Source organism: Pteronotus mesoamericanus, unplaced genomic scaffold, assembly GCF_021234165.1.
Source record: "Pteronotus mesoamericanus isolate MK-2021 breed Mesoamerican mustached bat unplaced genomic scaffold, CSHL_Meso_final scaffold_85, whole genome shotgun sequence".
In the NCBI taxonomy this organism is placed as follows: domain Eukaryota; kingdom Metazoa; phylum Chordata; class Mammalia; order Chiroptera; family Mormoopidae; genus Pteronotus; species Pteronotus mesoamericanus.
This window is the reverse complement of record NW_026555329.1, coordinates 73,811,037-73,837,001: the sequence shown is the minus strand read 5'-3', so window position 1 is coordinate 73,837,001 and position 25,965 is coordinate 73,811,037. Positions and strand designations below refer to the sequence as shown.

General features: G+C 50.5%; 1 protein-coding gene across 1 annotated transcript in view; it reads right to left on the bottom strand.

Annotated features, from left to right (window-relative positions):
• Nucleotides 1-25,965, bottom strand: part of TBXAS1 (thromboxane A synthase 1) — a 141,759-nt gene that overhangs the window by 18,097 nt on the left and 97,697 nt on the right. The window contains exon 9 of the mRNA XM_054564655.1: nt 24,270-24,581. Coding sequence (XP_054420630.1) covers nt 24,270-24,581 — 312 coding nt within the window. The remainder of the gene's footprint in view (nt 1-24,269; nt 24,582-25,965) is intronic.

Genomic DNA, 25,965 nt, shown 5'->3' with positions numbered 1-25,965 from the left:
ACCGAGCCACCTGGCCAGGGTTCTTTTTTGTTTTTTCTTTTATAATCAACGCCTGGGACTTTGGATTTCACTATCAAAACAGGCAGAGATGCGGCACTTGTCAGACCTAGGCAGAAGATGGGGTGTGTTAGTCAGCCTCGCCAAGGTTTAGTTTGCTCATCTGTAAAATGCGGAGAGATCACAGCTCGAAGGGCGCAGCAGTGAGGATCCCTCGGGAGGTGCCATATATGTAGGCACTTCCTTAAGGAGCTCTGCTTGCACTTCTGCTTTGAGACATGATATGGGGAGCAAAAGTATCCAATTCGTTTCTAAAAGGCTGGTTAGAGACCCTGGGGGTCCTCCAGAGCATAGGGTTACTCCAGGAGAGAGAGATAATCATGCTGATGAGAACTGAGATTTCTACTGGGGCCGCCTTGGGGGAGATGTCAGTGGGAAGCCCCCACTCCTGTCATCAGAGGATGGTGGAAGATTCTAGGAGATCAACCCTGCAGCTGCACTTTGGCAGGGCCTTGGAAACTGGCCTCAACTCTGGCCCCCTCCTGGGGCAAGAATTAGGTCAAGGCCACGTGGCTACAGGCAGACTCAGGTCCAGCTCGAAACCATGACATCCACACCACCGCCCCCAGCTCAGACGTAGCCTTTCCTGGACTTGGGGTGGGGGTGGCCAGGGGCGGGGCTCACGGGGCATTTCTCCATGCACCCCAACTAAGTGGTGCCTGCCCACAGGCCTGAGCCAGCTTCTGCAGGTGGGGAAAGTCATGTTCTTGAGCATCGGCGAGGTCTGGGGCTGGGGCTGCAGCTTGCGGGGAGGCCAGGGACTCTGGGGTCCGACAGAAGGCAGATGAGGCAGGGAGCCTGCCGGGGCCAGACTCTGAGCGGGTGCAAGTGGGAAGAGCTGGCAGGCAGGGCGCCAGGCCTCTTGAACCCTGTGTCCTCAGGACAGGCTTGTCCTGACTCACTTGCCTATTAACCTTGAGCCCTCCAGAGGGAATGATGAATCCCCTTCTGTGGAGCCTGTGGGAGGATCCATCCCCTGGGCCACTCCCAGCAAGCGGCCTCTCAAAGCCTGTCAGTCTCTGTCCTTTGGCTCCTCAGCGAGAGACGCCTTTAGGTGGCTTGTCTTCCCTCACGTGCCTCTGTGTGGAAACCGCTGCGTTTGCACAGAACTGAGAATGTCCCATTGCCAAGAACTCAGCAGAACGCCTCCTTGTCGTGTTGTCTGATACTCACAAGACCCCGCTTTGCACAGGAGGAGACGGAGGCGTCCAGATCCCCAGCCAGTTGCTCGCCACCACACAGCCAGGCACCGGAGAGCTGGGCCTCCTCCGGCCTGTCTCCAGGGCCACCCCTCACCCTCTCCCACCCGACGGAATGTTAGCCCTGCTCCTTTTTCTGTAGCAGGTGGCTCTTAGTGAAAAGGAGTCCTTGGCAAGGATGGCCCCTCCAACGGCAAGCTCAGTAACAGCGGGCCCCCAGCAACGGCGGACAGGAGCTTCCCTGCTGGCATGGGCCTGTGTACACACACAAGTGTCGCTCCCTTCCCCGTGGAGCTGGCGGAGTGCGTTTGGATAAATAAGAACAAGGTTCTTGAGGAGGAAAGTTTTTGTTTTTCTTTTAAATTAAATTTGGGGGTCGGGGGGCACTTACTAAACCTCAGACAGCATATGCCTCAGAGCCCTGATAGCCGATTTCTGCTCGAGGCAGCGGGGACCCCGCTTCGATGGCCCAGCCTCCGTCCACCGGGTGCAGGCTGGGTCACAGGCGCGGGGAGCAGGCCTGCAGGCGTCCCGGCTCCGGCATGGCCTGGCAGGCCTTCCCCCAAGACCTGACGTGGAGGCTGTGCTCCCTGAGGTGGGTGTGGAGGGGGGATAAGGGCTGCCCCACTCCATCCTCCTTCGCACGCCTGCCCCCGGATCCTGCAGGCAGGGGACAGAGGGTGACAGGGAGGCGTCCCTGCAAGTGAGACCCATATGCCGCATCTCTAGTGGAGTCGGGGTGCTGAGCGCTCCCTGCCAAAGCCCCTCTCCTCCTGCCCCCCGTCTAAGGGCAAGCTGAGCCCTCGGACCCCCAAGACAGGGAGCAAAGGCTTCCCTTAGGGGCGCCCCCTTCAAGGGCAGTGGCCTCTCACCTGGACGGAGCTGCCTGAGCCCTGGGGGCTCCGCCCCAGTCCTCACCCTGGGACCCACTCTTGTTAACCTTTTTTGCTTTTTTAAATCTCTGCTGTTGGGCTACCGTTCTGACGTGGGACAAAGCCCCAAGAGGGCGACTGTGGCAACAGGAGGGCCAGTCACCACTCCCCGCCCCCGGCAGAGACGACCCTCTGTGTGTGCCTTTATTTGGTCTCTTTGTTTTAGGGATGTTGTTAACAGGTCCAATGTCACAGGAATCTCACCTGTGTTGCAGGTGTCCTTTGCACCCTTGGGGCCTCGCTTGGTGTTTGCAAACTGCCTCTTGCAGGCCCTGACCTCACTCTGCGGGGCCGCGTGCGGCCACCCCCTGCCCGCTGGGTGCCGGCATTGGCCTGGCGCTGGGGTGGCCTCGGGCAGCACACGGCCCTGGAGGCAGAGGAGTCCCACGGACCCCGCCCCCCGCACGGTGGAGGGACTGTGGGCGCACAGGGCAGCGGGGGCAGGAGGCGGCCTCGTGGGGGCCACAGAACTGCCCGGGGCGGGGGGTGGCAGGGATCAGGAAGACTTCTTCCCAGAGAAGGTGAGGCTTACGCTGAAGCAATTTTCAGAAAGCATTTGTGTTCTTTCACACAGAAACAATAAAAGCACTTAAACAAGGTTTTGGAACAAAATTGAAACAAGTTCCATCACAGCCGCACCATTATTGCTGTTTTATTGGCATGCGTGCTCTCTGCGGTTTATGCCTCTCTGCCTCACGCCGGCCACGGCTCAGCCCATACATCGTGGCGGTGGCACGTGTTAATTACGGCAATTTGTTTTGGCCGCGGATCTTAAGGAATCGTTTGTTTCTTTTGTCTTCCGTGTCTCTTGCTCCCTATAACGCGCCATGTGCGAACGGCCTTGTTCCATTCCCCCCACACTGCCGTGCCGCTTCTCACAGGGACCTGACCTTAAGGTGGGGCAGGTGGGGTCCCTCCAGAGGCCAGAGTGACAGGGCCACCCAAGGGGCCCTGAGGGGTGGGACCAGACGGCCGGAGGGGTTTTTGCAGGATCATAGGTCCGGACAGCTAGGGGTCAAGTCCACATCCATGGGTGGTGGTGGGGACAGGGACAGAAGCTTGGGCACCTGGGGACAGAGAAGTAGTCCTGAGCTGGGCGATACCAGCTGCAGGGCCCGATTTCCCGGCCATCACAGGGTGACAGCACGTGGGCCCCCAGCATCTCCTGAGGTGACAGCCCCCAGCCTAGGAGGGTCCAGAATAAGAGGTCACGGGGGTCAAGCTCAGAGGTGGTGGGTCACCTCCCAGCAGACCTACAGAGGCCGGGCTCCCCAGAGGACAGGCGGGTCATGTGGTGCCACATAGGAAACAAGTCAGAGCCCAGCTGTCCCACTAGCTGCGAGCTCCCTCGCCAGCCGCAGGCACTGACTGTCACGCTCGATGGTGCTGGTGTGTCCTGCTCATAAAGGCGGCACCCGTGTGTGTGTGTGGGACAGAGGAGCATCGCGCTGGGACAAGACGCCCCCCTCCATGCCCCAGACGCCAGCTGCTGCCTGTGCAGATGGCCTCCCTGTCTCCCCTGGGCCAAAGCCCTGGGTGAGGGGCGAGGAAGCAGGACACGGGAGAAGCGAGTGCACGATGGGGCCGGGGAGAGACAGCCTGGCCCGGGGGAGGGGCAGAGAGCAGCACCAATGGCATCTTTACAAGAAGGAAAAGTTCTTCAGCTCCACTGATCGTTTGTTGACCAAGCCTCGCGGGTCAGGCGCAGGGTGAGTTTCACTTGTATCATTTCATTGAATTTTTATTTTACAGAGAGAAAATGGAGGCTTGGAGTGGCGGCGCGGTTTGTGCAGCAACTCACTGGGCAGAGGGAGGGTGGCACTGGGCAGGAATGCGCAGGGCAGGTGGCATGAGAGAAAGCCCATGCCTGCATCCAGTGGCTACGACCACACCAGGCAGAGATGAACAGGAAAGGAAGCCTTCCTTCTCCTCATTCAAGCGGGTCATGCAAAGGCGCGCTCTCTACTCTGATGGCGAGGGACACTCAGAGGCAGATGCTTCCTAAGGGACATAAACCCAGCTGGGAGCACGTAAATGAGTCCTGCCTGCGACCCTTGGCTGCTGGGGTCACCCAACCACCCCGAAGACTTTGAGGCCTCAGATCCAGGTTATTTGGTCATTTTGTTGGTCCCTAGCAGAAAATAGTGACCTGGGCAAACGGGAGGGCAAAAGGGTATTTTGTTGGAAGAGAAGGAAGGTTAGAGGAAGTCCTGAACTGAAAGGGAGAGGGGTCCCCGGGGAGCCATGGGGCAGCGACTACTGGAGTGGCTGAGAAGGAACCTCGTTTGCGCGGGGAGCAGAATGCATGCGCTGAGACCCTGGTGGCACCGAGGCTTGGTGGCAGGGCTCATGGAAGTGGCATGTGTCTACCTCAGGTTTCTGAGATGATCTGTTGAATAGGAATAACAGGAAGATGTGTAACAACACGAGCGAAATAAAAACGAATGTCCCGGGAGCGCGGCCGGCTGCCGGGCTCTGTGCTTCCGCACGAGACCGCCGTTCACCAGCCCCGACCCAAGGGAGCGGTTACTCCCGCCTCCTAACGGGTTAGGAAGCCGAGGCGCAGGGCCCCGAGGTGGTAGAGTGGTTCAGGCTGGCGTTGAGGCCGCGAGGCTGACCCACAGCCCGTGCTCTCAGCCGGCAGCCAGGCTCCACCCAGGGAGGGCGAAGGTAAAACTGAAGGGCTGCGGGACCGGCAAAACGCTGTCGGTGAGCCCTGCCGGGAGCGGTCCTTGCTTCGCACCCCCAGGAGAGGCGGGCTGCGGCTCCTCTGTGCTGACCCCCGGGAGCCGGCAGAGAAGCACTTTCAACACCAGGGGCTCAGGTGGGAGCCAGCTGGCAAGTGTGTTCCACGGACGGAAGGAGGGAGGGAGCCCAGCTCCCTTCTCTGTGGAAGCTGCGTGACCACTGAGCTGATGGAAATACTGGAAGGGGCCCCTGAATTTGGCAGAGAGAGCAGAGGAGGGAGCATGGCATTCTGGGAAACGTGCTCTAGAAGCCACGCATTCCTTCGGAAATTGTCTCTCCCAACCAGAAAGGAAGTGGTCTGTGGAGCGGCTGCCCATGGAGAGGACGTAGAGGGTGGGAAACGGAATGACTGTAAGGTGCCCAAAAGTCCTGCAGGGGCGTCCAGGCTTTCGGCATCCCTGAGCCACGCTGGAAGAAGAAGAGGTGTCTTGGGCCACACATTCAATACACAAACACTAATGAAAACTGATGAGCAAAGAAAAGGCTTTACGTAAATTTATGATTTTGTGTTGGGCCTCATAGCCACCCTGGGGCACATGTGGCCCACGGCCCATGGGCTGGAATCCCCTTTGCTTTGAAAGTATTTTATAAATGTATATGAGAAAAATCTACAAAACAAGTAGCTAGCTCTTGGATCGATGTCTTTTTCCCGCCAGTGTCCTTGTGTGCAGGCGTCTTAGCTCAGTAGCCCCCTATCGTGATGACAGAGCATGGAAGTTAGAGCAGGACCACTTCAGTTCTGTATTTGCTGTGTGACCCTGAGAAAGACACCTAACCTCTCTGAGCCTATCTTTTAACTATACAAGGAACTATTGTAATAGGTACGCTACCAACTTGATAGATTCGGGAGAATAGATGGTAGTGAATACTAGTTTCTGTTATTACATTTTTCTTACGTCACTGACAGTGCCCACCCAGTGGAGAAAATGGGGAAGGGCGCACGGCACAGATTTACGGAGGCACCAATACCCTGAAACAAGGCTCCGGGCAGGAGGGCAGTAAGATGCTAAAGGTCAAAGGGTAATTACCAAGAGGGATTAATTTAGAAGTTGCTCTAAGTCAAGTGGATGCCATAAGCAATGATATACTCCATTTAGACCAGAAATGATGTAAATTTTGGAAATTTTAGGAAAATATGAAGTGATAAAAGGGTATAGAAGTAAAACAATTATGTAAAATAAAAAACAATATGGATCCCAGAATGCGTGTTGGAACTTGGAGACTAGGCAAATGGACAGTAGAAAGTGTGGTCGAGTGAAGCCCGAAGCCCAGGCTGGGGAGCTGGGAGACCTAAGTTTTGTCCCAGTGTGGCCACGCGTTAGTGAAATGGGCTTGAAAGGTCTCCTAACTGACCTGACATGCGTCCTTCTTTGTAAAGTGGATTTTTAAAAAAATCTCCTCATTCACTTTCCTGAGCTGTAATGATGGGACATATCAAAAAGGTTTGGAAAACATAGCTCTAACTTCCTCGATGCAGCCTGCCTCAGTTTCCCCCTTTTCACGCTGTGACCTGACTCCTTTGACTCCGCCTAAAGCCACCAAGACCCCAGCAGCTGGTGCCCTCCACTGCACAGCAGCCCCGCTCCCCGCCAGCAAAGAGCCAGTAGCAGAGCTTACAGTGTTTATTACGTAAAAATAGAGTTGTCAGATTTATCAAATAATAGTGCAATCATTCAGTTAAATGGGAATTTCAGATATGCAATGAATAATTTTTTAGTATAAGTATGTCCCAAATATTGCACGAGCCATACTTACACTAAAAAAATAATTCACTGTTTATCAGAAATTCAAATTTAACCAGACAACTATATTTCATGTGGCAGCCCTAGGTAAGTAATAAATAAACAGCAGACTGGAGGGAAAGTTTCCAAAAATTAAGATTTTTAAGTGCCCTAAACTACAAAACTTGGTGCTTTAATATGATCATAAATTAACAGCTGTATTATAGTATGCAAATTTATGTTAAGTTATTCACTATCTGTCATCACGCTCCAATAAAAATTGTATATATGACATTTAGAAAAAAATGACATCTTCTGATAAGAGTTTTGCTCTGCATTTTGGTGGTGCTGATTACCTCTGGCTCGCCCACATGCCGCAGCCAAGATGCACAGAGCCCGGGTCTTTGTGAGTGACTCATTGAATTACTTATGGTCTGTCTAGAATTCTCGAGAACAATCCCAGTGAGTGGCCCGGGGTTGCTTTCCTCCATTTTAATGCCTTTCAGAAGAAACACAGCTTGGCGGTGGAATAACAGGAGACAACACCCCTGCCCTTCATTCAGAAGTTGGCAGTTTCCCACCAGTAAAAGCTGCGTCGTGAGGGTTAGCTTGGCTGGACAAGCAAGACGGAGATCATTTGATTTTTAATCTCTGTGCCTCCCCGTTTCTTGGTGATTATACACAAAGGGCAAAACCCCCCACTTTCTGCTGTTTCTTTGCTCTAGCATAGCTGTAGAAATGCCCACCAGTTGGCTAATTTAATATTCAGAGTGTAATAGAGATAGATGGCTTATCTTCAGGCTGCTGTGCTTAATTTTTTAACGGATGACTGTCATTCTCTTAGCGACTCCTGGTACACCACCCGTTTTTGTGTTTGTTTTTAGCATTTATGATTTTGTAAAAACTGTGGACTCCTGTTGGTGGCAGAAATGCCGGTGTCTGCTCTGGGAGGGAGGGGTAAAACCTTGCTCCGGGCGCCATACGTCCCCAAAGCGGTCCTGAGAGCAGAGGCTTCAGGGAGGACAGGGGCCAGATGGCCGTAAGGAATCTTTGAAGGACGCCAGGCCAGGGGAAGGCAGGCTGTCTGCGGCAGAAACTGCGGGGAGGAAGGCAGGTGAGGCCAACGCGATCACAAAAGGACTCTTTGTTCATCCAGAAGAGAAAATACAGACACAGAGGGAGGAGGCAAAGTGGCGTGTTGGGGGGCGGGGGGGTGGGGTGGTGTGCTGCGCCTGCGCCCCCACCGCAGACGCCGGGGCAGGGCCGGGCACACTGCCTACTCTCGGTCTTCCCAGTGTGGGCGGCAGGCTGTTAGAGCTCACGGTGCAGGGAGCTTGGGCCTGGGGGTCAAGTAACCGCACCTAGGTGGCCTCTGAATGTCCTTTGCCTCAGATTCCTCATCTGCAAAATAAAGGCATTAGGTGGCATGGTTTCTACCTTTCTTTCAACTTTAGCTTGGGTTCATTCGTTCTTTCAGCTAACATTGAGCACCTACTATGTGCCTGGATGTGGTGACAAAGAGAACCCTACACTCACGTTGTCAACTGCCGAGCTTGTCTAGGGGTCACTGGGCAGAAGAGTGTCATCCCGCCTAAGGGAAGGGGAAGGAGGAAGAGGGGGAGGAGGTATCAGAACAGGAAACTCCTTCTAAGGTTGCTGACTCGACTTTCTCAAAATGACTAAGGAAGGCAAAGTCCAAGGGGAAACTCTGTTGCTTTCTTGGTCACCGGTTGTCCCTGCTGAGGAGAGAAAGGACTCTGTTGATATGGACAACTAGGGGGATCTGATTTCTGGAAGTTTCTGTCCAAGACAGAGCACCCGCTGGAATGGCTTAAACCCACAGCCCACTTCTCATTCCAGCAGATCCACGTGGAAAGGAACGGACTATTCAGAAAAAAACCTGTCTTGACTCTCCACAGGCTTTGAAGTTTGATATGGGAAATGAGATTGGGAGATGTTTTCATCCCTTTTTCAGTTGTAGAAAAGAAAGGCAAGTATGGGGACATTTCCCAAGACACTTTTTAGATGCCAGCAATGGACAGGATTTGTTTCTCTAAATTATGGCCTCCTTCACCAGAAAGCTCATCGAGCCCAAGAAGGTTGTTGTCAGGACACCCACAGACCTTGTTAAGGGAGCAGAATTTTGAGGGACAGGGAGAACAATGCTACTAGACACAGCGATAGATGACAGGTTTTACATATAAATTATTCCCGAGGGAAGGAAATTCCTGCCTGAAACCCAAGAGACAGAATGAATAGAAAAATTCCTGATATGTTGCATTTTATGTAGAAAAATTTTTTTACATGGAAATAGTGATAGAATTTTATTTTAAGACACCCAAGGGCAGACAAGGGAATGTAAATTTGTCAAATGTTAGGTAAAAAGAAACAGTATATTTTCGGCTTAGGTTTCTTTCTTTCTTTTCTTCGCTAGGGACTTTCATGTTGTTTGGTCTGTTTATTGGTTGTTGAAGTAAATTAATTTAATTTTTTTATGGCAAAGACACATCTTGACCTAGTAGGAGTTCTTAGTTTCTCAAAGCTGAAGGCATAAGTGAAAATGCCATGTATCCTGACAACGTCCTTAAGTATCTGGTGGCACAGGACAGAGTGAGGACACTCAAGACTGGAGTTAAAAATGACTTTGGGGACGTCCCAACACCTAGAAGAGACCCCGCTGTGACGGTGCTAACACATGGTTATAAATGTGTCCAAATGTGTGCTACACCACTTCGGACACTGTCCGCTCTCGTAGACCTGCTACTGCAGACCTTGCGGTCATCCCATGGTGACGCCGAGGAATGTTGGGCTTGGGGACCTGCATTTACATGTTGCTCCTGCTTCTGCCTTGAGCTCGTCATTTAATCACTGAGTTGCAATTGCCTAATCGTTCAAATGGCGGGGGGGGAAATGTCAGATTGGTTGTCAGAATTGCCTGGCCCTGCACTAGGCACAGAGCATGTGTTTAGTGAATAGTAATTCTTCTTCTTCTTATTTCCACTGTAATTATTATCAGTCTTCATTGATTTTGAGTAATTGACTACAAAGAATCACTCCTTGATAAAAGCAAGTTGGGAACAGGTGTTTCTGTCACAGAACTTAATGTAGCCAACACAGACAGCAGAGAGTTAAAATTGGCCCCTGGCCACAGACTGAGAACCAAGAAGATGGACAATACCCCCTTGAAACTGGATAAGGGCCCCACAGTGAATTGAGCCCAGAAACAAAGCCATTGACTGCGCGTGTGCTTTGGAAGTTGAGACTTTTCCATTAGATGCTTTTAGGAGATTTCTGATCTACATAATATTCTTGGTTAGTAGGACCTGTTTCTTTATAGAGTTAGGTCCTATTTATTTAACGCATAAAAATTATGACTAATTATGGTGCTCCATAAATGTTTACTGTTCCGACGATAGCGGTGGTGACCGCTATCATTAGCATCTTTCAGGTCCATAAATCACTAATTTGTAGCCAGGCTGGGGAATCAGTAAATGAGCTTCTCAGAGAAAGGAGAGTGGGCGAGGGCGGAAGGGAGGGAGGGAGGGAGGGAGGGAAAGCAGAGAGACAGAGAGACCAAGGCTCTGGGCAGCCAGAAACACTCCCTGAATTCTGAGATAACATGTGGCCTGTGAGGGGACCTCGCCAGGCGTCTGTTGCCTAGTCTATGAGATGGGGAAACAGCCCCTCCTACTCCTGGACATGGAACACAGAGCAGGCGACCCCTGTATTCAGTATCATCCATGTCGAAGGACCGTAATTCTAAGAGCAGTGCCCTGGAGGGCCTTGCCGGCCTTTGTTTCCTGGCTCTGTGGGTGGGCTGAACCACTGAGCAGTCACGGAAAACCCACTCCTTCCTGGTGGCTCGGAGCGTGGCTTTTCAACAGAGCAAAAAGCAGCTGCAGTAACCATGCCAAGTATTTATGAAGTTTGTCGTATTGTTCAGTGCGCTGGCATATATGCCTCATGGGAGTGTGGCGATGCTTCTCCCCCTGCCTGCACCTCACAGTCACCTGGGGGGCTTTTAAAAAGGTGCAATGATGGGCCTCGCAGCCGCTGGCTAAATCCAAGTCTTCTGGGGTAGATCCCTAGCAGCTGCCGTTTATAGACATTCAGTAAATGGCTGCCCTTGGGCCCGGATTTGCATGCAGGCCCCTGGTCTAGGTGGCCACGTGGATAGGAGGAGGAACTTTTAGAAGGTCTCTAGTTGCATGAAGTCAGAGTCTGCCTAGAGATAGGCCGGGGTCTGTCCTAAAACCTCGGCCCATGTCGGCTGGAGACTCTGGGGACTGGGGAGAAGGCAGGCAATCCTGTCACGCAGACTTCACAGGGGAGCAGCTGCACAGGGCAGGGGTACCAGGAATGAGGCCAGAAGGCTGTCCTGTTGGGTGGAGGGCAGGTGGCCCCTTTGCTGTCTCAGGATGCGAAGCTGCTCGCCAGCTCCCGCTGTGTCCCACTGACTTTCCTGAACTGAGATGACAATGGCTCTGAGCGGCAGCTAACGAACGGTGGCCCCAGGCAGGAGAGCTTCAGACCTGGGTCCGGCCAAGACCCCGGGAGAGGGGGGACCTTGCTTGTCACCGCTGCGGCACCAGTGATGAGCAGAGGGAGGGCCAGGCTGGCCATTAGGCTGCAAGACAAATGGCTCAGAGACCCGTTTCCTATTCTGTACCAAAGAACACATTCAAGTGAACCACAAGGAAATGCAACGTGTGAGAAATTTCCTGGGTGTGGAACCCAAAGAGAAATCCTGGGGTGGCTGGCGAAGAACTTTCTCCAACGAACGAGACAAGATCAGCTTCACAAAAAAAGACAAAGGTACCGAGAATCATGTCTGTAGAGGGAGAAAGCAGCCTTGGGGCAAGATGTCTCTGTTTCTGGAATGTTCCAGGGACCACAGGGCATCTGGCCTGAGGCTGCCCACGAGCTCTTGAACTTGCATTGTGTGGGCTATGCAGAAAGAGAACACACGGACTTGGAGAATGGACGGTGCAGACGTCACACAGTGACGGGAGAGACTGCTGCGAGCTTATTACCCTGAGGGCCGAGAGCCAGGATAAGTCAGAGGTGGTGCTGCCAAGGCATCCAGTGAGGAGGCCTGGCATTTTCTCAGTGCTGTAAAAGTGCCGCGCCAACATAGCTTCAGGCCCCCACCGCAGCAGGCGGCCTGGAAGCCCCCTTTATAGAAGTGCTGAAGCTGACATTGACCCGCCCGGCAGGCAGGACACCACAGCATTGAGGGACAGCTTCTGAGTCACCGAGTCACTGAATGTTGAGACGATATTGAAAAGGACAGCGACTAAGTGGTTGGGAGATGTGACCTCCAGTCCAGGCCTGGTCCTTTCCTAGTGCATGACGTTTGGCAACTTATCTTTTCAAAGGCTCCGTGGTGGTTGGTCTTTTGTATCATCTTGGTTAGGCCATCGTACCCAGTTATTAATCAAATGCAAATCTCGGTGTCGTGGTGAAGGTACTCTGTAGTGGTGGCTGACATCTACAACCGGTCGACTTGAAGTGAAGGAGGCTACCTTCGGTAATGTGCAGGAACCTCATCCAACCAGTTGAAGGCCTCGAGAGCAGAATCTAAGATTTCCTGGAGGAGAGGACAGTCCGCCTCCAGACCGCAGCATCGAATCCTGCCCGCTGGCCTGCCCTGCAGACTCTGGACCTGCCAGCCCCCGCCATCGGATGAGTCAGTTCCTTAAAACCGCTCTCTCTGCTATGGGTCCTGCTGGTCGGGGGCTCCCTGACTGCGCAGCCTCTCTTCCCTCACTGATTGCGTGGCGACGGTGACAGCTCCTGCTTCCTTAAGTCGTGATGAGGATCCAGTGAACACTGATCTGGGAAGTACTTAGCTTCAGGCCTGGCATGTAAGCATCCAGTGGTCATTATTGCTGCCAGCAGAGGAGTCTAGTCCACCCCTTTCATTCACGGGTGAGGAGACTGAGGCACAGTGTGGGGGTGACGGTGGCACATGTATGGACACCTGCCCGTGTGCCCAGAATCGTACGTGGATCCACTCACCTCCTCCTCAGGATGAGCTTATGAGATATGAACTCATACCCCCATTTTACAGACAGGAATATTGAGGAGCAAAGACACGATACCAGTCGTCCTTGTCACTCTGCCAGTGAGTGGCAGCTCAGTGCCTCCGTGCCACTGTTGGAAGGGCTGGGACCAGTACCCAGGTCTCAGACCCCCTCTTTCCAGGCGGCAGTGCTCCTTGGTCAGAGAGAAGTTGAGGTTTGGTCTGAGCGTGATCGGGAGCCGCTCCCCTGGGGAGCTTCACAGCTCTGCTACCGGCGGGTTGTGAGTGCCCGCCCCCATGGAGGGTGAGGACTGCCCCGCAAGGAGGGGGCCCCGAACATAGTGGGTGACGGGGCCCGCGTACCTCACTGTGTCATTTCATGAAAAAGTTTCTTCTTGTTCCAGAGTCACCCCTTGACCCTGGACCTCCCTTCTCAGCCCCTTGAACTAGTTTCTCTTGGAGCCGAGCTGCTCGCATGTAGTGAAGGAAGTGAGGAGTTCATCCTCTTCCTTCCAACCTTAAATTGCTAATTAAAATGTCTTTGAGACTAAGCCCATCGCCAAAAGAGCCTGGGTGGCTTTCTAAAGCTTCTTGTTCCTAACCAGAGGGAAGTTGATCCTCTTCTTATCCTTTAATAAGGATTTCTTTTCGCGGGGTATCCGTTTTATGCTTCCCACCGCTCTGGCCCCAGCCTGGAACCCGCAAGGGGAGGCCAGAGGAGCTCCATTACGTTCCTCCTACAGGGAACGCTCACGGGACGAGGCTTTGAAAAACAACTTATGCTACCAGAAAGGGGGAAAAAACCAAATTAAGCGCTTGAGAAACAGCCACTGCCTCTTGTTTCCTAGAGACCCAATCTCAATATTTAAATTTTAAAGACGGAATTCTAAGTGCTTAACTTTATAAACCTCACACACTGCAACTCATAGGGGAGTCTGCTATCCTTTCTGATCTGGAATATTCATATGCCTGGCCTCACAGGCTCATGGGGCTGATATTTTCACACATACCATAGTCAGCTCTGACACATGAGGCTCAGCGCGTGCACACATATACCCGACACAAAATGTAATGTTACCCACGGTCCTGGGGCAAAACAGATTTACCAGAAAACTCACAGTAAATTAAATGTCTGGACCACAAGCAAACATTTTAGGAAGGGCACTCGTTCTTTACTGATTTTTCAATATTTCTCCTCTGTCTGTCTCTGAGGTGCCCAGTGACTGGCTGCCAGTGAGCGTGGAAGTTGCCAGCACCCCCAACCCCACCCCTACCCGGGGCAGAAGCTATTAATTTGCTGACTGATAGTAGATAAATACCACGAACTGAGAGAGGAGTAGACAAGGGTGAGTACATGGGCAATGAGTGAGGACAGATTTCAACCAATGTAGGAAGACCTTGAGCAAGGATAATGGGAGGACCATAGGTAGTAAGTTCCCTGTTCCTGGCAGCATTCAAGCAGAGAGGCATGATCTCACAGATATCTGTCCTGAATGGGAGACTGGCCTAGATGGCCCCTAAGTTCCCCTCGGAGCCCAAGGGCCCTGGTTCCTTCCTTTCCTTGGCGTGACAGGTCTGAGCATGAACTGGTGGGTGTGTGAAGTAGCCCACGGCAGTCCCGTGGGAGCACAATTGTAGGATCGTAGGGACTGTTGGGTGCTGCCTTCGCTTGTCTTCATCTCCCTCGCAGTGGCCGCCTCTACCTCCAGTCTGCCAGGATGCAGTGACCACGTGTTTCCCCCGGGCGGCTCCCCATGCCGCCCCACCTCCAGTTTGCTTTCAGGGAGTCTCTTCACTCATTCAGCACCTATTCCTCGCAGGCTCCTACGTGCCAGGCAATGTTGGAGGCCCCGCGATATGCCAGTTTGCGGAGCAGCCCAGAGTCCCACATGGGGGGGCTTGAGTGTGTCACCCCTCCCAAGAGGAGTGACATTTTTTTTAACCCTCACCCAAGGGGGAGGGGAGAGAGAGAGAAGAAGAAACATCAATTGGCGACCTCCAATATGCACCCTGACTGGGGATTGAACCCACAACCTAAGTATGTGACCTGGCCAGGGATCGAACCTACAACCTTTTGGTGCACAGGACAGCGCTCCAAGCCACTGAGCCTCCTGGCCAGGGCAGGAGTAGTGGCGTTTTAATGACGGGTAATGGGTTAAAACAAAGCGAGAACCCCCTAATGCTGAAATTTAAAGCCCAGTGATGGGTTGAAATAAAAAGTTCTGAGTGAGAGGGAGTCGTTATTTATTGATTTATTTGGGGGCGGGCGGGGTCTTTAGATTGGCTGCAGCCGATACCATTCTCCTCCACTGGTGGAAAGGTGGTTTTGGTCAATAGAGACATTTTTTTTGTTAAGTGTGTGTGTTTATTCTTTATTCTAAAAGCTAATTGTTGGGAATAAAACCCATACTTTTGATGTTTTAAGAGCCCATCATGTGAGCAATAGTTCAATAAACGGGCCATTCAGTTGAGACTCTAGCGCTCTGCCAAGCAGACCCACAGAACGCCAGCTTCACCTGCAGAGCTCGCTTTCCCAAGTTCATTTTTAATTCTTCCTCTTCTGGATTGATGTGAACTGACCCCACCAGTTTATTTGCTTAGCAAAGCTTGGCCTCTCTAGAGGCCTGGGTATTGAGTATAAAATACTCTGAGGTGCCACATGAAAAGCACCAGATATATGCTGATTGGTGTGGCCCGTTCCCGGGAGGACCATCTCTTTGCAGGTCACCTCTCCCTCTGCCGTGACAGAACTGCTCTGCAGGGACTCAAGACGGAGGGGGACTTGGAGCATTAATTGCTAAAAATTGCAAGTGCTGAAGTTCTACACTTGATTAAGCCTGGCGGCCCAGAAAAACACCTGCAAGTTCTTCTTGCTTTTCAACCCGCCTCCCACCTGACCGACCACCCCACTGCAAGCAGGCAGGACGCCCCTGTGTGAGTCCACAGGCTCTGGGACAGCCAGGGGCCGCAAGTGGACAGCGGGTTGGGGGATGGAGCAGGGAAGCCTCTGCGTCTCTCTGGATCTGGGAAACAGAGCCAGAACAGGAATCAAGGAGACTAAACAGTATTGCAAATATTGAAGAGAGGCGAGATAAGAGAAACCCAAGAAATGGGACTGGAAGAGAAGGGAGAGGAAGAGGCAGGGACCCGGCGTGGATCTCTGAGTTCCTGGGTGGCACAAGGCCTGGGGATGTGGCTGCCACTGCTAAGGCCCCTGGGAGCAGTTCGAAGTCAAGGTGGGTCAGCTGTCACATGGGATGCGCTTTGAGTGTCCACTGGCAACGTGGAAGAGTGGACCCCTGGGTGGTGGCAGAGGAAGCTTGGGGCACTGAGCAGCACACATTCCCTGCACAGGTGGCCCCAGAGAGGTGGTTGTCCCCAAGGAGAGAATGGGCAGATGATCTGGATCACAAAGACTAGTGTGTGTGTTGTAATAATCATACAGGCAGTTGAAAGCTGAGGCTCTGCCACCTGATTCAGGTTGACTGGTCACCCTGCTTTGGGGACTCTTGGTTTGTCTGCTGATGGGGCATAGAAGCACCTCGTACCCTGTCTTCCTTCTTCCTTCCCGAGGTGGGGCTTTGTTAGCAGGTCCACCCATCGTCACACCCAAGACAGAGTTCCAGGTACGCACACACAGAGGTCCCTCTCGTAGGCTGGTAAGACTTATATGCCCTGCTATTCATTGTTGGGATGCCAGGGGAAGGTGGGACAGTCTCCCTCTCTGGGGGCAGACACTTCCAGAAAGAAGGAGAGGAAGTGTGCAAGTTGGACACATGCCAAGCTTCCCTCACTGCGGGCCCCCAACTCCTGCAGTGAGAATAGTACAGATTTTGCGACCAGGGAAACAGCATCGGAGAGTTGTCTTTGACCGCAGTCCTTTGGCATGGCCTCTTATTGGTACCTAAAGCTTCCATCTGCACTAAGAGCTCCTCAGGGGAACTTCTGGTCCAGATGGAGCCCCCCACCTGAAAGATCCAGTCTGATGGCTGTCTGTCAGCTGTGATATGGCCCGCCGTGTACACATGCACACTGAGAGAAGGAAGCCAGATAATTTTACTGTTATGGGCGATATACTTCTAAAGACTCCCAGGGTTGGGCTGGCTGGGCGGCTCATTTAGTTGAAGTGTTGTCTCGTATGGCAAAAGGCTGTGGGTTCAATTCCTGGTTGGGGCTCATACCTAGTTTGTGGGTTTGAGCGCCAGTTGGGGCATGTGTAGGAGGCAACAGATTGATGTTTCTCACATTTCTCTTTCCCCCGGCCCTTTGCCTCCCTTCCTCTGTCTCTAAACTCAATGGACATATGGGTGAGGATTAAAAGAAAATAAAGACACCCAGAACTGGGTAATTCCCTCATCACTTTATCTCTCACTTAATAGCATGAGAGTGGCATTATTATTTTTGGAATAACTTTGGAACTGATTTTGTTAACAAAATGTAAATCATCGCAGAACATCAGTACTCTATCACTAGAAATGAATACTTGCTGCATACGTCACAACTGAGAGAGATGTAGCAGGGTTCAGAACCCGGTGGATCACAGTGTGGGCCACAGACCAGCAGCCTCCATATCACCGGGGAGCTTGCTGGAAATCCAGAATCTCAGGCCCCACCCCAGACCTCCTGAGTCAGCACCTGTATTTTCACACGCTCCCCAGTCACAGGCTGAGATGTTCCACCTGCTGGCTGGTACTGCAGCCCAGAAGACCCGTCTCACCCTGCTGGTGTCCCCGCCCTTGGCTTTGTTTTTCAGTTTGACTTTAGGGCTGTAAGTTGTTCTTTGTTCCTACCTCTTTCCTTGTGCCTCGCTGACTTGTGCTCCACGTGCTGTTATGATCTGTAGGAAAGGGACGCGTCACATGAACCACTGCTGGCTGCCCTGTGTGGTGGCGGGGGGAACACCTGAACTTATTCCTCCTAAAATACGGGACAGCAAGACCCGAGCAGGCCTAGCAGGAACCCTTCCACTGGGGAAAAGCCCACTTCTGGTTCTTTACTTGAGTCTTAAAGCCCAGTGTGCTCTGCTCCCTGCGTGAACATGACCCTGAAACTTCGCCCAGGGTAGGATCCAAACTGGGAGGCATTTTCTCCCCTATAGCGAGGATAAATTTGTGTTAAGCTATCACATTTTTTCCCCAACAAATCCTCCCCCTCTGACAAAGAATGTGTATTTATGAAACAGCTAGTTGGAGGCAAATGGCTTTTTTTTTTTTTTTTTTTAATGTAGCAGAGAATATGCTTTTTTCCTTTGAGATCCTCTGGCTGCTTTAAAGAACAAATCCTCAACCTCGCTCACATCAGCAGCATGAGCTAATCAGCCGAAATACCCAGCATGGAATGTTCTTTTATCCTTAAGAGAAAAAGAATATGTTGTATTTTAATTAGATATTTATAATGGTTACAAAGCAGCTCTTCAAGAGGATTTTTAAGAATTTGGCCTTTCTTCTAAGGCATAGCTATTTTCAAATTATCCTAAAGAGAGGCTATCTATCAATCTCGTCCAATTTGTGATAAATTTACAACTGGGTTCCGCACAGATTTATAACAACAATTAAGCAGAAGGAAAATGGGTCATAAATTTTGGCTGGCACAGTCCAGCACCAAAGAGAAAAAAAGAGAATGGTTTAGCCAGATCAGAAGTCGATAATTTCAACATAAAGTGTGAAAGCTATAGCAAAAACAATTTATATGGAAAGAAGTTTTTTTTTCCTCTCATCTTTTTCAAAATTAGATATTGGAGAACACAGTGAAGCATCCACGTTACAAAGGTCTTATTAAATCATTGGTGCACTTCCTTAATTTTATGAGTGGTACAACTGGTACAAATCTTTCCCCTCTCAACTCTTGAATTTAATGAACGTACCTCCCCTTCAATATGACTAAGAAAACATGGGGGAAAGAGAGAGTTCTCCAAGAGGCTGGGTGACTTGAGAAAGGGTTTAAGCTGCATTTTGATGACGGAATGAGAGGAGAGAGAGCCGGACAAAAGTCCAAAGTCAGATGATTTGGAAGAACACATATGTGTCTTAATGAAGCAGCCTAGAGGCGTGAATTATAAGGTGGATTATAACCGTACTATAAACTGAAACAGAAACCTATGCCCTGAACAGAGAAAGGCAATCAAGGCCACTTGGGTCAAAACAGGTGGCGAGACACAGGTGGGTAATACCAGACAGAATGTGTAAGTTGTAAAACGTGTATAAGACAATCCTCCGTGGTGAAGGAAGACTTTTGAGTATCGTTATGCGTGCCAGAAGTTCAGTTCTAATAAAGGCAGAGCACCTGAATTACTGACTTTCCCCACTGACAGACTTCCGTATTGACTGGGAAAGGATGCAATAAAGGCCAACTGTCTACCTGGGCTTCATTCTAACCAGTCGGGAAGCCGTGACTGGCTCTGCGGAAATCGCAGGACGCATAGTACAAAGTGGCAGCATCCTTTACAAGAAGTTCCTGAGGCGGGGGTACGTGTGATTGCATAACAAGAAATTTGAAAGTGGAAGGAGCTTCTAACCTGGGAACCACGGAATCCATGTCCGTGGGTGGGCACACTGTTTGCTGGCCACTCAGCAGCCATTCACCCCACTTCAGTAACAGAAGTTTGGGGACCCACTGGAAATCTGAGGGGTTCAAGTGAGACCCCACGTACACACCAACTTCAGTGATTGGGAGAGTGACTCAAGTGTAAGCCAATGAAAGTGTCATATTATCCTCGGCCACGGTGATTGGTTGAGGGGTGGGCCCAGGAGCCAAGCTCCATCAGTGAGATGCCGCGAGACTTCCGCTGAGATTTCCAGGAAAGGGATTCGCTATTTCCTGTTGGACCTCAACTGCGCTTCTCTACCGTTTAGCCTAAGCCAATGAAGAGATTAGAGGGATGTACAGAAAACTCGTCAGAGCCAGGAGTCGTCAGTCCAGAGGGGACTCTTCCTCTGTTCTGAGCCAAGGAAAGGGTCTCAGATAGAACCACTCATAGAGTAGCTGCCTGAGCCTGGCAGTCCGTTCCCCGGGTGGGCACCGGCGATGGAGCGGAATTGCTCATTTGCCCTGTCTGCCCACTTGAGCACAGGAAAAGCAACGAGCGAGACGTCAGGGCAGAGAGAGGGGACAGCAGAGGCAGCAGCCACTGTGTAGCCACGATGTGTGTCCCCTGCGGCCTATGTGGACACTGTGCAAGCCATCAGAGCTGCTCAAGAGGGCGGACTGCCACCAGGGGACCCCACCACTGAGAAGCTGTGGGGCAGGAGCTGGCTGTGGGAACTGGAGCCCCTCCCCCATCAGGGACCGGTGCGGTGGGGAGTTGCCAGGAGCCCCGTAACTCTGGCGTCCTCTTCATGCCAGAGGCCACTGCAGGGAAGGCAGTGGAGACTCCCAGGGAAGCAGGATTTGGGGATTTGTTTGAGGGCCCCAAGCCTTGGAGGAGAAGGGCGCCCAGAAGGGGCAAGGGGAGGAGAGGAGGGAAGGCGGGAGAACAGACAACAGCCCCTCCCCCGGGCAGGTTCCACAGACCACAGGTCAGCCTGAGCTAAGGGGATGGAAGGGCATTTACTTGGAAGTTGAGTTTTAAACTGGACCAGAGTAGTCTGGACTTTTTCATGCCTAAAAGTGACCTAAACTTTTGAGATCTGTCTCTGGTATCAGGTATCATCAAGGAAAGAGGGAAGAAATTCATCAAAGCACATAGAAAAGAAGTAATAGGATAAAACGCAAAGTGGTTCCATGTTTGTACCTCCCTTGGTTCGGGCTGTTCCACGGGCTGCTTACACAGTTGCCTTGAGGCCAATAGGGGAGATCCTGTCTGAGAATGGAGTGGGAGTAGGGCTGGGAGACAGGGAGAGAGAGCAACCTGAGTCGCAGTGACAGAGCATGGACCCTGCATCAAGCCATTCCTGAAGGCAGCGTGGCGCTAGAGCTTTCTGGCATGGGGGCCAATAACCCTCCTGAGCCAATCTGAATTTTCATCGCTGTCAACAGAAAAAGATCCTAACTGATACAGGGCACATTCATATATTTTTTTTTTTTTTTTAAAGAAGGACATAGGTGTCATGAGGTTTTCATAAGGTGTTGCCATAAAAGGATGTGACTTGTGGACAAGAGACTGTAGAGCTCAAATCCAGAGACATCACTGACAAGTACAAGGGGAGGCCATCTGATAAGGTGTGAGGCTCTGTAGGGACGTCAGGGGAGAGCTAGGCTGGGACATCCTGGGGCGTGGCGTGCGGAGCCCGAGGCCAGCATTAACTGGCACTCAAGAAATACTCGTTGAATGAAAACCAGCAGGAAGTTATAACAAGTCATTCTTTACATGCACATTTTCAGGAAAATATCTAATGTGGGAACATATAATCTGCACTTCCACATCCTGAGAGATGATCCATATTAACCAAACTCTGCTTATAGGGAGAAGGAGAAGAAGGAGGAGAAGGAGAAGAGGAGGAGGAGGAGGAGGAGGAGGAAGGAGAGAAATGAAAAAAAGAAAAAAGAGAACTTACAAATATTTATTGAGTGCATATCATGTGCAAGGCTGTACTCCTGTTAACACTATTGTGACTACCAATTTAAAAAAAAAAAAAAGACACGCCGTATTCCTATTTCTCAGAGACTGTTACCTAGAGAAAGAAAATGACCCAGCGGCTTGCACGGCTGGGGCAGGGCGTGGGCTCTGTTTCATCTTAGAATTGGGATCTGGACCCTGAGAGCCTAAGGCTCTCTCCTCAGAGTGTAGGTAGGAACCACCTACATCAAAATCACCTGTGATGTTAATTTTAAAATGCAAGTTCCTAGGCCCTGGCCCAGACTTACGGAATCAGAATCTTTGAGGCTGGGGCCCTGGATCCTGCATTTTAAATCATCTTCCCAGATGGTTTTATGTATGCTAGAGTTTGAAAACATTATCTACTAAAATATTTCTTTGCCCATGGGCTGTCAGTGCCTGGAGGTGGTCCTCTGCGGAAACAAGCCCTCTGTCCTAGGCTGGGGGCTTTGAAGGAGGCCAGGGTTTAATAAGACAGCGTTATCCTCTTTGAGGTCGTGGGTGGTTAAGGCCATGTCAGAGGTGAGGGGTTGTGTTCATGAGGGCCTTTGACTGGAAGCCTATGGAACCCTGCTGTGTCCTCCTGGGAGAAGGCCAACCAGGTATTGTTATGATGCTCCTCGGGGGACATGCTCCCTACATGACACCGCACGTTCTAGACTTCATCATGGCTGCCTTCTAGTGCCCTGGAGGGTTTTACTAGGAAGGAAGGTGTTATTTTAATAGACATATAACTCCTCATTTTTCTTTGTTCTTTTATATTTTTTGTCTTTTTGCTTTTATTTTTCAATGAGTGATTTAAGTCCCTGAAGGTAAGGATCATGACTTGTACCCGTGTGACCCACTGCCTTATCTGCCAACTGCCGGGCACTCACCAAATGCTTAAAAGTCTTTAGTTTGACCTGCCTTTGGTTTATTTAGACCAATCCTTTTCAAATGTTTTTCTTTTTTTTTAATTTTTAAAATCAATTTTAGAGAGGAAGGGGGAACGAGAGAGAGAGAGAGACATTGATGTGTTGTTCCAAGCGGAACACTGATGCATTCATTGTTTGATTCTCGTATGTGCCCTAACCGGGGATTGAACCCTCAACCTTGGCATATCGGGACAATGCTCCAACTAACTTGAGTTACCAGCCAGTCTTTATCCCCTTCCTGGGGTAACAGCCAGAAGTTCCTCTGGGAGGTGCTCTCCCAAGCCCTCAGTCATTTAGCGTGAGTAGGATAGACTCCAGGCGTGCAATTGATTGGCTCGAGCCCGTCCATGCCCCCATCCCCCTGGTCACAATAGTTGCTTCAGGATTAGGCAGTGACCTACGCATTCCTGACAGAGTGAACCTCACCTTTCTTGCTGAGAATTTGCTCCATTGATTATGAGCAAGGGAGCCTGTAGTCCCAATGTTCTTGGCAGGCTGCTTGGGGCTTCGAGAGAAGAGCACCGCTGAGAACGGGGCCGGGACTAAGGACGCACCACTGGGAACTGGAGACCTGGGACCTGAGCACGTCACAGGCCAGGAAGCTTGCCTGAAGCCACCTCTGTTCCTCAGCCGCTCAACGATCTGTCCTGATAAGCTCCCCCCACTTTTAAAATCAGTTTTGTTTGAGAGTTTTGTTACCTGCAAGCAAATATGTCCTAATAGGTGTGCCCTTCAGCTCCTGTTATTTCCCTTGCAGTAGGTATCCCAATCATCTTTGGTCCCTCCTCCTCCCCCTCAATTAAAAGAGACACATGGCTATCAGTAAAGTAGGATCCGCTAGGTGGTGGGAGTGGGTAGTAGGGTGATTTGGATTCATGGCTTGTTGAGACTTCATGCCCAAAGAATATCGATTAATGGATCAATGTCAACCTGGAGGGAAGCCCTGTCCTGTTCAACGTTTTAATCAATGACTTGGATGAAATAGGAGACATGCTTAGCAAGTCTCAGATGACACAAAGCTGGAGGAATTGCTAATATGACAGATGGCAGAATCAAGATTCAAAATTATTTTGACTGACTCGCGCAATAATAAGGATAAACATTAAACGCTTGCATCTAGGCTCAAAAAACCAATTGTATAAGCCATGGATTGGGGAGGCCTGGCTTAGTGTTGTCATAACATTGTGGCACTTTAGGTTGACCATAAGTTCATGATGAGCCAGAAGCGGAAGCAATTAGTAACACAGGCGATGCATTGGGGAAGAAAGGCTAACCTTGCATTCACTACCCTGGCAGGATAAAGAAGTGGGATTTTCTGGGAAGCAGCATTCAGCTCAACACATGAAAAGAATTCTAATCGTTCCAATAACAGAATGGGCCATCCCCCCCAAAACTGTGACTCTAATAATGACATCAGAATGTCATAGAAAGGATTCTGTTAGGGTGGTCTTCCTTTTTAAGCACAGATTTATAAAAAATGATTTTCTTTAACACCTTTAACAACTTATTGCTTTAATAAGTTAAAGCAATACACACATAAGCATCCAGACAAAAAATGATGTGATAAAGTAGCTTAACTCGGTACCCTTGAAAGTGTGCTTCAAGTTCAGCAAGGAGGGGCCTCCTCTAGAAGGAAGATCCAGAATTGGCTCAGTACCAGCGGGCCCCATTTCCTCTGACTCCACTTACAGACCTGCTCTCCTGTGTTCCTGATCTTCGTTATGCCCACACCTGCCTTCCCACCTGGCTCCATTTTCTGGCTCCCACCTGCCTCCCCGAGCACAGCAATGCCACAGTGAGAGCACTGGGAAACCACACCTTCTGCCCCATCCCTGACCTTTGCCCTGACCCACGAGGACCTTGTGGCTTCCATCTGCCAGGGCTGGTTTCATGGACTGCCCCGAACAGTGACGCATGTGTGCCATTTCCCTTTTTCTTTCTTTTTCTGTTGTTCTGGACACTCCATCTTACTTGCTCACCCAAATAGATGGAGAAGGTGGGCACTGGCCCTACTGCATCTTATAAACTTAGAATGTGGTTTTAGCAAGGCAGTTATTAAAAATAAGTTTCACATCAACAGACACAAAATCAATTGTCATGTGGATTTCACAATGGGCCATTGGACAGAACTTGTACTCACATATTTCTCGTTGAAACCGTCCACCTCTCTTAGAAGCTTCTCTTGGCAGTCAGGGTTGGTGGCCAGCAGGTATGTGGCAAAGGAGAGGGTGTTGGTGATGATCTCGTAGCCAGCGATGAGAAAGAGGAAGGCCTGGCCCACGACCTCATCCACAGTCAGAGGCTTGGATGGGAGCCTGGGCTGGTGTTGCTGGGGAGGATTCGCTGAGCATCCACTGGAGAAGACTTCTCTGACAATGTCAAAGCTCTCCACACCCACGGAGGTGGCGGAATGTCGGGCATCTAGGACCAGTTGGAGGAAGTCTTTCCGCCTCTAAGGGACAAATGAAGAAAATGCACATTTTGGCCCAGGGTCACATAAGTGGGGTTTCTTGGAGCACAGAAGAAGACGTGCACAAGCAGCTTTTAAAGGATAGAACAAGGATCCTCCTTGCGGGGTTATCTGAGATGGCGAGAACCTGGAACCCCCCTGCACTGGGTCACAGACTGGTGCAGCAAAGAGCAGACTGTGGTGCCATCAAAAAGGGTGAGGCCGGTAAGCCTCGGTTGGAGCATTGTTCCATAAACTGGAAGGTCACAGGTTCAATTCCTGGTCAGGGCACATGCATAGGTTGAGGGTTTGGTCCTGGGACAGGGCACGTATGAGAGGCAACCAATCAATGTTTTTTCCTCACATTGATATTTTTTTTCCCCTCCTTTTCTCTCTCTCTCTAAAATCAATAAACATGTCCTTGGGTGAAGATTAAGGAAAAAAAAAAGATGAGGCCATCTATCTAGGCTGATCAGAAAGATGTTAAGCTATTCTGGTGAGTAAAAAAGCAAGTTGCAGGACGATATGCACAGTAGAATCTCATTTCTGAAAAAACAGTAAATGTACAAGGCACATAATTACATATATTTGTCCATGCGTACAAAATCTTTAGCAACATTCATATTCAACAGTTCATCGTGAGCTAGAAGAGATGGGAAAACCAGGGGGCTTTTATTTTTCACTTTATCCATGTTTGTACTGTTGGCTGGTTGGTTTCGTTGGTTGGTTTTCCAACAATAAAACCATTAAAACATCATAGAGATTTAAGTCAAAGCACGTGCTCCATTGCTCACTTACGCACAGTTCAGGGCTTCCATGGGTGGCCATGTTTTTCTTACACAGCAGGAAGTTGACTGACCCTTGGTAGGGGGTGAGTGGGGACTTGCTTTGGTGAAGTTTTTCTTCAAAGTCTCCAGTCTGTGTTTTGCCTCCCTTAGACTAGCCTCCTCATATTGGGTCCTTTTTTTCCTCAGTAATCCTCTACCCCATTTAAGTGGTTAGAGCTGTCTTACCACTTTTCCTTCTTTTCCTTATCAGCAATTTGCATATTCTTTATATTTTCTGCTACCACTAATTGTAACCATAGAAGCGTTTACATATTGCTTTAACCTTGACTGAGTGTATCCCTGGCACATCCCTTCTTTGAAAAGCTCTTTAATGTGATGAGTGACAAACAATATGTTACTCTTTTCTGAAGTTTATAGATTAAACAGCAAAAGGAGAGTATCAGAACCCCCAACAAAATATAATTTCAAAGTACACTGCATGTTGTAGCATTTTCTCAGTTTACTGGCTTCTGGATTTTTATTGCATGAATGATCTGGGCCACACGCATCATCACTTAATTCTGTCCTTTAAGACTGTTGTTACTTCACATGTGCTTGTT